At 37.9% G+C, this 12,631-nt stretch overlaps 2 protein-coding genes across 17 annotated transcripts in view; one reads left to right on the top strand and one right to left on the bottom strand.

Annotated features, from left to right (window-relative positions):
• The window catches only part of LOC108242155 (NACHT, LRR and PYD domains-containing protein 12-like), a 608,460-nt gene extending 599,923 nt beyond the window's left edge, over positions 1-8,537 (bottom strand). For 6 of the 16 annotated variants that reach the window (XM_037973812.1, XM_037973816.1, XM_037973813.1 and 3 more), the window contains exons 1-6: positions 8,405-8,537; positions 7,697-7,834; positions 7,493-7,612; positions 1,268-1,381; positions 782-860; positions 392-620 (exon numbers count right to left, since the gene is read on the bottom strand). In XM_037973812.1, coding sequence (XP_037829740.1) covers positions 392-620; positions 782-860; positions 1,268-1,381; positions 7,493-7,612; positions 7,697-7,785 — 631 coding nt within the window. In that variant the 5' untranslated portion in view covers positions 7,786-7,834; positions 8,405-8,537. The remainder of the gene's footprint in view (positions 1-391; positions 621-781; positions 861-1,267; positions 1,382-7,492; positions 7,613-7,696; positions 7,835-8,404) is intronic. The other 10 variants (XM_037973820.1, XM_037973821.1, XM_037973811.1 and 7 more) reach the window with 4 other exon arrangements.
• Positions 1-12,631, top strand: part of LOC108249966 (NACHT, LRR and PYD domains-containing protein 12-like) — a 417,931-nt gene that overhangs the window by 378,038 nt on the left and 27,262 nt on the right. The window lies entirely within an intron of this gene.

A 12,631-nucleotide genomic window follows, 5' to 3' on the forward strand; every position in this document is an offset into this window, starting at 1 on the left:
TGTCTTCCAGGTGGGAGTTTAAAGATGTCTTCTTGTCTGATTGTTGTTTCTGGTCTGTGTGGTTTCCTGGATGCTATTTCAATCTGTCTGACCTCATGTTCATCATTGACCTCTCCAGTCCCTCCCTCTGTGATGTAGAGCTCTGTGTAGATCTGATTCAGAAGGGTTGGGTTTCCTGCTTTAGCAATCCCCTCAAACACACACTGGAACTTCTTCTTCAGACAAGATTTAAGATTATGTTGACAACCCGAAGGAAAAAGTTCTACAAATGTACAAAAAACAAAAAATGGAAAAATAATCTAATACAACAAAATAATAATCCTTTCATTACTGATATATAAATATGAATCATATTTTTCATCAGGTTAAATGTTTAGAGAAATCATCTTACTGCTCTGCAGACGGTCAGCCAGCTCCTCCTGTTTCATCCTCCTCAGGAAGTAAACTGTGATCTTCATAAATGCCTCTCTGTTGCTCCTCCTCTGCTCTTCATCCTCACCCTCCAACTCCTCCTCATCCTCACTCTTACTCTCTGAGCATTCTGGGTAATCTGGACTCAGAACCTTCTGGATCTTCTTCAGCTCGTTCTTCACAAAAGTGATCATGTTGTCCTCCAGCAGCTGGAACAGAATAATATCTGAATGACACATCAGACTGAAATCATGGAGCCAAACATCAGATCCATGTTGGACAGGCTGACAGTCCACTGGTCTACAAAGTGCAGCATGGAGATGACTGTGAACACAACAGATGGAAAAATAATTGTTGTACATGTACTCACCATAAATATGGAGTCCGGCTGTGTTAGATGCTGCTGGCCAAACTGAGCACTGGGAACCTCTGAGCTCTGGTGGTCCACTCTGTGGAGGAATCAGGAAGAATTAGCTCCCATTCTGTCTGTCCACGCAGAGACAAACCCAACAAGCTAAAGGTCCATGTGGAGTCATAATCCAACAACTATTTGTCCTCCTCCATCCAGCCACCTGAGTGGAAGTTCCTACCTACATTCTGTTTGAACCAAAGGTCAAAGGTGACACCTGCTGGACCAGCTGGTGACCTACAGACACTCAGAAACTCCTCCTACAACATCCATTCTTTCACTTTGACTGCTGAGTTTGGAGAAAACATCCAACACACACCGCTTCACATCTGAACATAGAAATGTGTGAAAAAGAGCTGAGCTCACATTAAAGACATGTTGGAATAAAAACATTTCAGACTGACTCAGTTACATTTTACACAGTAACAACATTTAGATATAGCTCACCTCTCTGCTGCTGGAGGTTGGGCGGATTTAAAATTAATAAGACGACCCTTTGACCAGTTGCTTTTTAAGGACACACAGCTGGGTTCAGGTTCAGCTTTGAGTCTCTGATGAATTCTGTTTAAAAAAAGTTAAATTTAATGACTAAGTCATGATGAATGGTGTCAGTTCCTAAGACTGGCTCCTGGAACATTCTGGATGAAATTGACTTGATAATTTGTTCTCAGTTATTGATGCTAAAATGATCCTTTCCTGCTGCAGGACACCACATCTGTAATTTTACAAATCAAACTACCAATAACTACTGAAAACTCCATATTGTTCCTGATGTTCTGGGAAACTAATGATGAAAATGGCTGTGATGGGAGTTCGGGTTCTGTCTCTGTAAGTCAGAGTTTTAGGGGATGGTGTTTGTGTTTTGTTTTTGATTCTGTATGTTTGTAACTGTCAGTCTTCTTTCTTTCTTTCATGTGCGCATGCATGAGCGTCTGCTGCATGTGTTGAGAGGAGAGCAACTGCGAGGTTTACCAAAAAATTTTGAACTTCACTTTTTATAGTGGTGAGTCACTTTTTTAACACAGCTTTCTTTCACTGGTGTTTCTTTAGTGGTTTTCTTTCGACAGCACCTAGCTTTTAGCTGGGTGTGATGGCCGTAAGAACTTATGGTTCTGAAGGCTTTCGGAGCCTTTCCTGTCGGCATGGTATTAAAATACCAGTTGGCGTGGATTTATCAGTTGAGGAGTGTGGTTTGGCTGTTGGGGAAGTTGTTGGATGTGAAAATGTGAAGGCGGCGTCTAGGATGAATAATGCAGTAGTTTTGTTTTTGGACTCTATTAACAAGGTGAACAGCATAGTTGAGAAGGGAATTGTTTTGAGAAATACGCAAACCACTGTTTTCCCCCTTAATGAACCCTGCAAAAAAGCTCATCCTGTGTAATCTGCCACCTTTTATCAGGGATGAGGTGTTGTTAAAGTAATGGTCATACCAGATCATGTCAGCAATGAAAATGCTCCCATCTGTTTGTAAATCAGCAAAGTTGAAACATGTTGTTTCATTTAGAAGACAAGTGTTTATGATTCTAAAAAAATGATAACGAGGAACTGAACATAGTGATGAAATTTAAGGTTGATGGATTTGATTACACAATATTTGCAACAACAGAAACTATGATGTGTTTTGGATGCAATCAGGAAGGCCACTCAGTCTGTTATTGCCCTGAAAAGATTAAAAAAGAAGCTGTTCAGGTAAATGAAGATCCAAGACAAGGGACATCAGCAGATACTTTGGCTGGAGTTCCAGCAATTAACGCTGGGGAAGGAGTTTTAACAGAGAATCAAAACCAGTCCAATGTTTCAGAGTGTGAACTTAACAATCAGGAAAGCATTGAGAATGTCCTTACTTCTGTTGAAGTGCATGAGGAATTGAGCCAAACACAAGAAGGGGTTCAATAAGGAATGGATGTTGATGATTTAGCTCACAGTGAAGAAAATGTGATCAGAGATGATGAAAGTGTTTATAAAGTACTAAATACTAAAACAAAACCCAAAGAATCTAATGGGGTAAAACCTAAAAAGATGCAGGTGAAAGAAAAGAGTGGAAGAGAGAGTGATTCAGATGCTTTAAGTGATTCTGATAGTGACAGAGAGTCTTCTGATTCTTCTATTTCTGATGGCCAGAGAACTAATGGAAACAGTTTAGAACAGATTCAGAGATTTTTGGAAGTAACAAAAGGAAAACAGGATGTGGCTATAGATGACTTTTTCCCTGACAGGAAATTGTTTGTTGATTCAGTTAAATGGTTAATAAGAAAAAGGCCTCCTGATGGCTTAACAGACACTGAGGTATATAGACTTCGAAAACTGATGCAGAAAATTCTAGCTCAATTCAAATGACGTACATGAAAGTTAAAAAACAGCTGATAAGATGCTGTATTTTCTTTTTCTTTTGTTTCTTTTTGTGTCTGACTATGAGTAACTTTAAGATTTCCTCTTTAAACCTTAAGGGTGCAAGAAATGTGAAAAAAGGGCTGTGTATTTTGAACTTTTAAAATCTAAGCACATTGACATAGCTTTTGCTCAAGAATCTCATAGTAGTTTTGTTAATAAAGTTGACTAGAAGAAAGAATGGGATGGGAATCTTGTCTTGACTCATAAAACCTCACAAAGTGCAGGAGTAGCAATTCTTTTTCAAGAAATTTTATCCCAGTTTCTATTGAAACTGAAGATATTGTATCTGGAAAATTGTTAAAGGTTATTGTTATGTATGAAAATGTAAAGTTAACTCTACTGGATACATATGCTCCTGTGATACCAAGTGAGCGTTGTGTTTTTTTTAGTAAAGTTAGCAGATATGCTGTTGAACTGTGTTTCAACAGATTATATGACTTTAGAAGGTGACTTTAATTGTACAGTAGATGATTTGGACAGAAATCATTTGGAGTCACATTTACATTCGAGAAAAGTCTTGAAATGTATTATTGAAACTTATGATTTGGTTGATGTGTGGCATTCTAAAAATGGAAAAACAAAACAATATTCATGGGCTCATTGTAAAGATAATTTTATTTCTTTAGCAAGACTAGATAGGTTTTACTGTTATACTCATCATTTACAATTTTTTAATCATGTACTTTGTGTCCAGTGCGCTTTTCTGATCATTGTATGATCATAGGAAATGTATATATAAATAATTTCAGACCTAAGAGTGCACACTGGCACTTTAACACTGTTTTGCTAAATGACAGTTGTTTTAAAGAGGTTTTTCTTTTTTTGGAAGCAATGGAGAACTAAGAAATGTCAGTTTATGTCTGCAATGGTGGGATACTGGTAAAATAAAAGTTCAGCAGTTTTGTTCAGCAGTTTTGTTTTCAATACACACAAAATGTTACAAGAGAGATGGTAAAATCGATTGAAAATGTCTTTTTTTTTTGTCATTTTTGAATTTTTGTGAGTCCACGTGAAATCGAGGCCATATTCAGGCACTCGAAAGATCTGCTTGGGCTTAGAGCACAAGAAGCTCTGGTGCATTCTCGTTCTCAAAGTATCTCTGATATGGATGCTTCCTCTAAATTCTTCTTCAGTTTAGAGAAGAAAAATGGACAAAATAATTTTATTCATTGTATTCGATCTGAAGATGGAAAAGAGTTGACAGAAGCCACTGAATTGCGAAAAAGAGTTGTAGACTTTTTTTCGAGGTTGTATTTCAGTAAGTTTAGAGAAGATTCTGTGATGACAGAAGCATTTCTCAATAACTTGCCAAAGGTTTCAAACTAAGATAATGCTATTTTGGAGCATGCTCTAACCATGCAAAAACTGTAGGAGGCACTGCTGAGGATGGAAAATGGTAAAGCTCCTGGAATAGATGGCTTGCCGGTGGAATTTTATAAATCATTTTGGTCTGTGTTGGCAGAAGATTTGTTGAAAGTCATCAACAACAGTGTAGCAAGAGGAAAGTTACCCCTTAGCAGTCGCAGAGCTCACTCTTCTTCCAAAAAAGGGAAATCTTTATGAAATCAAGAATTGGAGACCTGTCAGTCTTTAATGTGCTGACTATAAGATCTTCTCAAAGGTTCTGCATGCAGATTGAGAAAAGTTATTGATCAAGTTATACATGTTGATCGGTCTTATTGTATCCCTGGCAGATCTAGAACAGATAACATATCACTAATTCGAGATTATTTGGACATCTCTAATTTATTGGATATAAACTTTGGTCTGATTTCCCTTGACGAAGAAAAGACATTTGATCGGGTGGAGCACCAATATCTCTGAAAGAGTTTGGAAGCTTTTCGTTTCTCCTCTGATTTTATTGCCATGATTAAAACCCTCTATTGTGACATTGAAAGTGCATTGAAGGTCAATGGTGGTTTAAGTGCTCCTTTTAATGTACAGAGAGGTATTTGGCAAGGTTATGCAATGTTGCATGTTGTATTCTTTAAGTATTGAAACTTTGTTATGTCAAGTCAGGAAAAAATTACAAAGTGTAAAACTAAATGAAATTTCTTTGCCTTTTCAATTTTCTGCATATGCAGATGATGTTGTTGTAGCGATAACAGAAGAGTTAGATGTTCTCACTTTAACCAGAATTATTGAATGTTTTGGTAGAATTTCTTCATCTAAAGTTAATTGGAGTAAAAGTAAAGCGTTGCTAGTTGGTAAGTGATCAAAAGAAGGACCCAAATTACCTGACGAATTGAAGTGGGTGAAAAGTGGTTTTAAATATTTGGGTGTTTACTTGGGGGATCACATGGACAAAATGAAAAACTGGGAAGGTTTTTTGTGCTGATGGAGGGTAGGTTAAATAAATGGCACTGGCTTCTACCACAATTATATTTTAGAGATTGTACACTTATTATTAATAACCTTGTTGCTTCATCTTTGTGGCACCATTTAGCAGTGCTGGAACCTCCACCAAACCTTTTGGTGAAATTACAGACTATTATGGTAAACTTTTTTTGGGACAGATTGCATTGGGTTCCTCAGTGTTTTGTTTTTACCTAAGGAAGAAGGTGGACAAGGTTTGATTCATTTGGAATGTAGGAAGGCAGCCTTTAGATTACAGTTTTTACAGTTTTTTGTATGGGGATCAAAATGTTTTGTGGAGGCAGGTCACAGACTGTTTTTTTTTTTTCAAAAGTTGGTAATTTAGGTTTTGGTAAAACTCTTTTATTTTTTACCACTCAAGATATAGTGTTAAATGTTTGTCACCTTTTTATGTCAGTGTTTTGAGAACCTGGAAATTGATGGAAACAAAGAGACTTGGAACGTCAACTTCGCTAAAATGAAGCCTAGGCGTAAATTTAGACTGGAAGACCTGCTTCAGCCTCACCTGCATCTAATCACTGCGTCAAGCACCTCCACTCCAGCCTATCAGCATCAGACCGCGCCTCCATCTCAGCCCATCAGCGTCCGACTGTGCCTCCAGCTTATCCAATCAGCGAGCAAGCCTTCGTTTAAAAGGACCTCCATCATGGCTTCATCCATTCACCGGCCGAACTTCAGCCCACTTCTACCCCTTCTGCACCCCTAGTTTCCCAGCTTCCTCAAACTTCCTTCCTCTCTTCGACCTCCACCACCAGTGTATGGCCTGGGGAAGATGCCTCTAATGCTCAACCTGAGCTTCTCGTTGAAGCGCATTGCTATTGTCGGCACTCGCGTCTTCCGCCGAGGTCCGAGTGCCAAATATCTTATGTCATTCATGTCAAATAAAACCATTTAATTGCAGCTTCTCTTTGTCGTGAGTCTCTCCAGGTTGAACTGGCTTTTGGGAATCCCCTGGGAATTACTTGGAGAAAGTTTCACAGAAAAGTGTTTTATTTTTTGTTTTTCATATGACAAAAGAAGGAAGAAAAAAGGGCGGTTGTTGAATTTTTTTCTTGGTCAAGCAAAGTTGGCAATTTATTTGAGCAGAAAGTATAAAATTAATAATGAACAGAATACGGGTTGTGTAAAGCTTTTCAAGAATATGATCAGAGCAAGAGAGATGTCAGAATATAATTATTATCTCAAAATGGATGAGCTCAGTGTTTTCCAAAATATCTGGGATTATGAAGATGTTTTGTTTACTTTTAATAATTCAGAACTGTCATTTATGAATGTGTTGATTTAAAGTTGATTTGAATGTTTATATGAATTACTACTAAATGAATAAATTAGTTTTTAAAAATCAAAATTTTCTTTGTTTCTTTCTTTGTATTTATTTCATTCAGTCAGTAATACATATTTATAATTCATACAATAACTAAAAAAAAAAATTAACAAATGAAAAAAAAGGAGCAGAAAGAAGTATAAACTCATAATATCTGCTCCCTATTTACATAAAAAATAAATTAGCTATTCAGCTCAGAAGACTATTACAGACATTTTTAAATACACACACACAAAAATACACAACAAAACATTAGTTTATTCACCTCATATAGCTTCATCATAATGATTTTCAAATTTATTTTAAATGAAGAAAGAGATTTTTTTTTTTTATCTCACTGTCAACATTGTTTCATAAACTGACACCTTTAATTGAAATGCATCTTTCCATCATCACATTTCTGGACCTAAATTTTTTCTTTGTACATACATTTTAAAATATTGTACTCTATCAGTTCATGAAGTTATAAGAAGGTTAACTGTATAAATACTGGGTTTGTGTAATCTCTAGATCCTCTTCCACTCGTGCCTCTGACAGCTCTCTTCTGTAAAAGAAAAATCAAATCTGTACATACAACTCACCTTTCTGCTGAATTTTGGTCTTTAAAAAAATTACGAAGCTCTTTAGAGTGGTCGCTCTTAAAGGACACACAGCTGGGTCCAGGTCCATTTCCAGGTTCAGGTTCAGGTTCTGGTCTCTTCCTGTGAAGAAAGGCAGTGTGTTGATGTGAGTGCTGACCTCTGACATGGAGAAGAGTCATGGACACTTAGAGATGGTCATCTCACCTCTGATCTTTGCTCTGGCTCTCATGTTCTCCACACAGAGTCTTTTTAGAGGGAGGGACTCCCTCCTCTCTGTCCTCACACTGATCCATGCTGCTGAATTCACATCCAGATCATCTCACACACACTTTCTACCTTCACCTGCAGAGGAAACACAAATCATTCATCTGCACCTCAACTCTAATCATCCTTTTTAGCATTTATACTGTAAAAAGATCAGCTGCTCCTCCTCTGATTGGCTCTTCATGCTTGTTTCATCTCAGTGTCAGCTGAATGCAGTCAGACAGCAGAGTGAGGCAGAGGAAGCTGCCATCAGCTGCTGTACTTCTACTGTCAGTCCACTAGATAGAGTGATGGAGCTGCAGCCAAGCACACACACATTTCCACTCACTGATACACACTGATTGACTTTGACTGGAAGCTTCAGTCCGTTCACATTTACTCAATTCAACATTTGACAGTATTTCAGCTTATGATTTAAAAACCCTTTCAGTAACAGGGTTTTTTGAGGACCAATCTTTGCCACCATTACATAAAATATTTATGTTAGAGTTTTATTACTGTTGCTTAGAATGAATCATTAGGATTTTTATGTTTAAGTATTTTGGTAAGAGGTATTTTTTAATGAGTTTGTTCATTAGCAGTTTTTAGACAAACACCAAAAGTTACATTGATCAAGCTGCACATCAAAGCAGTTTGATGTTTACTTACTTGTTAAAACTCATTTCTTTCACAACGTCCTGCTTCTTGTTGTTCTGTTTGTCCTTGTTGTCCACAAAAGAAAGTCCAGCAAGGTCCAATAATCATGAAATATGTCTTCTCTGTTCAGCTCCTGGGCTTGTTATAGTTCCTCTTTCTTTCTTAGCTGACTCAGCTCTGGTTCTTCATGTGACCCGACTTTGTTCCTCCAGAAGCTCTGACATGTTAAATCCTGTTAATGCGGTTTCTGCTGAGTTTAAGATTTTTTTTAAGACATTTTTCTCAGTTCAAACTAGAAAACAAATTGGATTGAAAATAGTTTCAGTATTTTGAGTTTATTTTAAATATTCTGTCATACTTCTGCATAAAGCTACAATACTAATCTAAAAAGGTACAGCTGAAACAAAGTAAGTGATGATTTTAAGATATGGACCAACGTGTTCTGAACTCCAAAGAATTTTTTTGTGCTGACATTCCTGACGACAAATTCAAAACTTTATTCATGTGTTCAAATGACAAGAAAATGGCGAAAAAGGAAAAATAGAAAATGTTCCCTGGGACACATTTCTTCCCTAGAACAAGACATAAATGTGAGTTTTTTTATCTGTCTCAAAGTGATTTCTGAGGGATAAAAAGAAAAATCCAGAAGTTCCTCTGTAAAAGCCTTTTAGCCTCAGATTTCAGCAGTTTGTAAAATCTGATGCTGATCAGCTCAGTTTTCCTTCTATTTCAGCTCATCTGCAGATTTCAGGGACTGTAATGCAGATGGAAGTGATGCTGTAAGAATGTCTGGTGGCAGTTTAGAGGAAGAGGAAACTCCCCTGCTGTCGTCTGAATCCCACTTTCACATCTCTGTTTTCAGATCACAAGTTAGTGTTAACAGTCATTTTCCAGCCTTCCTTAGTCTGACATTCTGCTCTCTGACTCTTGAGGGCAGAAAATTCATGAGACTGTGAGAGTCTCAGCCAGGGGAGAGGAGAAGAAACAGGAAAAAACACTTAGTGCCTGCTCCTGTGTGTTCTTCCTCCAGTATGTGTGCTTGGACTTGTGCTTTCTAATAATGTATATGGTAAATGGGCTGTACTTATATAGTGCCTTTCTAGCCAATCAGGCCACTATGTCTCAACCAAGTTTATCTGATAAATCATTCTGTGGAACCTAATCAGTGCTTTAAACTCCATTCATACAGAAATGGGGTACTCATTGAAGACAATAAGGGGCTCAGTGTCTTGCCCAGGGACACTTCGACATATGACTACTGCCAGAAGTTCAACCTCCAACTTTTTTTATTGGGGGACGAGTGCTCTAAATACAGACCCAAAGCCACCCCCAATGTGAGATATGAGATGGAGTTAAATATTTGCAGCATCCAGGCCTCCATCAGCAGCACCACTAACATACTACAGGACAGACCTACAGGTTGATCCTCTGTTTATCAGGAACTTCAGGGGCTTTAAATATGAGCTAATTTCCACACAAAATAGGGGAGACAATGTCTGTCAGACATGTTGTCATTTCTTCAAACGATTTAGAGGCAAGAAACAAAAAGCAAAGTGGTAAGGAGTGGAAAATAGTTGATTAAAGACCTGACATTCCTTGAAGTAGTACCTACCATCTGTTACATTTTATGCCAGAATGTTATGATGAGAAGGAGCATAGCTAAAGCTGTTTTAGTCAGTCCTTTTAAATGTTGTGATGTAGGATCTCAGGGTTCAGAGTATTTGTTGAGGATCATTCTCAGCTACTAACATCAAACTGTAGCTCAAAATCTGTAAATTTATCAAAGTTATAGACGGTTTTGGCTAATGTCAGTTAGTTATGTTGGCCATTTTAAATTGGGTTGGCAAAGATTAATCAGTTATTGACATAAATCTAGTGATTTCTTTTTAAGTTTTATTCAAATCTATCTGAAAGTTCATGAGATAATTTACTAAAGGCATAAACAGGGATGACAGCAACAGTTTATGCCAAAGTTTGAAGCAAAGATGGTGCAAAATGAGTATATGCTGTGAATTAGTCTTATCTACTACAACACAGAATGTAAACTCAATATCTATAAAATTGACTTAGTTATGGCAATTTTTGTGTTTTATAGGCTCCTTTGGCTGTACTTTGAGTCGTTCTCACCTGTGATGAGGCCGACTATGGCAGAGTCATCAGAAAACTTCTGCAGATGGTGAAGAGGAACAGTGCTAGCACTGTTCCCTGAGGAGCCCCCGTACTCCAGACCACTGTGTCCGAGACACAGCCCTGTGTCCTCACATACTGTGGGCGGTCAGTAAGGTAGTCCAGAATCCACTGTGACATGTGGTGGTCCACTCCTGAAAGCTCCAGCTCGTCCCTCAGAAGTTCTGGCTGGATGGAGTTGAAAGCACTGGAGAAATCAAAGAACATGATCTCACAGTGCTTCACACACAGTGCTCCAGGTGAGTTAGAGCTCGGTGCTGGATGTAGATGATTGCATCATCCATTTTTTATTTGTTCAGGTAATCCTGAACACAGGTTTAAAAAACAAAATCTTGGGTTACAGCAAGGAGTACACGAAAACACAGTAAAGTCTCTCTCAGGCTCTTGCACTTTACCGCATGGTAAACAATGCTCCAGCGCTGGTCTGGTTCCCACCAAAGCCTTAAGTACCCATGGAACGCCTGATGAGCCTGATCCACTACAGCTGCGGAGGGTGAGGTGCAGAGCTGCCAATCAACCGTCCAAGACGGCCCACCAGGAAGTAATCACACACAAAATTCCAAAACACCACACCCGTCCTCAGTCAAACAAGACTCACCACTGTCAGTTCTCCAAAAAAAAGATAACTGCACTGAATTTTACACCAAAGAATCTAAAAAAGTAGTTCAACTCGAATAAAAACAAACTCTATTATTTTAAAACATTAAAGGTTCATCATCTACTCTATGAATGTCCAAAACTCCATTTAATCTGTTCACACCAATCATTTTTATGCAACATCTGTTACCAGTTTCTGCTGTAAAGTTATCATTACTGATAAAAGTACTTTGGGAACAGGTGGGTTTAGCCAAAGGTAGACCTTGTAGAGCCTGAAAAGTGTCTGAATGTGCAAAACGACATTAAAAATGTTGAACAGTGTTGAAGCTTGTTTGACATCAGTTAGGAAATGTTCAGGTATTGTTGAGTACACTGTATTTCTGTATGTCTGTTGCTTTCAGTTTGTTGAAGTTTGTTTTCTTAAGAAAAACAAACAGATCGTAATCTTCCTAAGAAGTGAACATTCAAGTTTTTCATCTAATACAGATCAGCAGTTGGACTTTGAGTCAGTCTGTGTTTAAAGCAGAAGTAACTGAGCTCAGCTCTGTTAGTTGTATCAACACTGAGCCGACTCTTGAATCTGAGAGGAAAACTGTGGGTGTCTCTGCTGTGAGTCTGTCTCATGTTTGATGGTGTGACAGCTCTTCCTGTTTTCACACACACTAGAGACAAGGCTGAATGGTAACTGCTTTATTTTTTTGTTTTTCCTTATTAAAATGAGTGTATATATTAATGATTGGGTAGTTTTAGATTTTCAATTAAAATTGTTTTTAGCCTGACTCTTTAGTTAACTATTTGCAGTGCACACATTTAGTTAACTTTGTTTGTCAGATGGCTATATTTTGTTTAATATGCAACAGATTAACTTTCTTTTTGTTTTGAGTTACCAGTTTCCTTTGAAGTTGCTGCTGGGGTGCCACAAAGAAGAATCCAAGCTGCTTTTCTTCTCCTTATATGGCATAATTTTCTCAGCGGGCCATACTATTCATTTGTAAGGGGAGGGGAAATGTATTTATTTCTTGTTTAGTTTTCTTCTGTTGTGGGTCACCTAGTTCTGTTATGGGTCACTAGTTCTGTGTAGTAGTATTTGTTTTATTTAAGTTGTTAGTATTTCTGACCAGTATTAAGTTTTTGTATGTTAGTTTGTTAGTAATTTACCCCTTGTGCGTCAGCAGTGGTCTGACCAGCCACTATTTAAGTTTCCCTCATGTCTTTCAAAAAAAGTTAAAAAACAAAAACAACTGGACTTCTATTCTGTAGCTGAAGACGTTTCGCTTCTCATCCGAGGAGCTTTCTCAATTCAGTTTCTATTTTTGTTGAGAAGGCCCAACTTTCACAGCATCAGAAGAGCAAGGAACGCCAACAAGGTAAGTTCTCTAGACTGCAACAGAGAGCCGTTCTCTCATCGCAAACCACCAGCCGCGATCAAGTGGATGTCACTAACTCCAACATTCA

The sequence above is a fragment of the Kryptolebias marmoratus genome, linkage group LG23, assembly GCF_001649575.2.
Source record: "Kryptolebias marmoratus isolate JLee-2015 linkage group LG23, ASM164957v2, whole genome shotgun sequence".
Taxonomy (NCBI): Eukaryota; Metazoa; Chordata; class Actinopteri; order Cyprinodontiformes; family Rivulidae; genus Kryptolebias; species Kryptolebias marmoratus.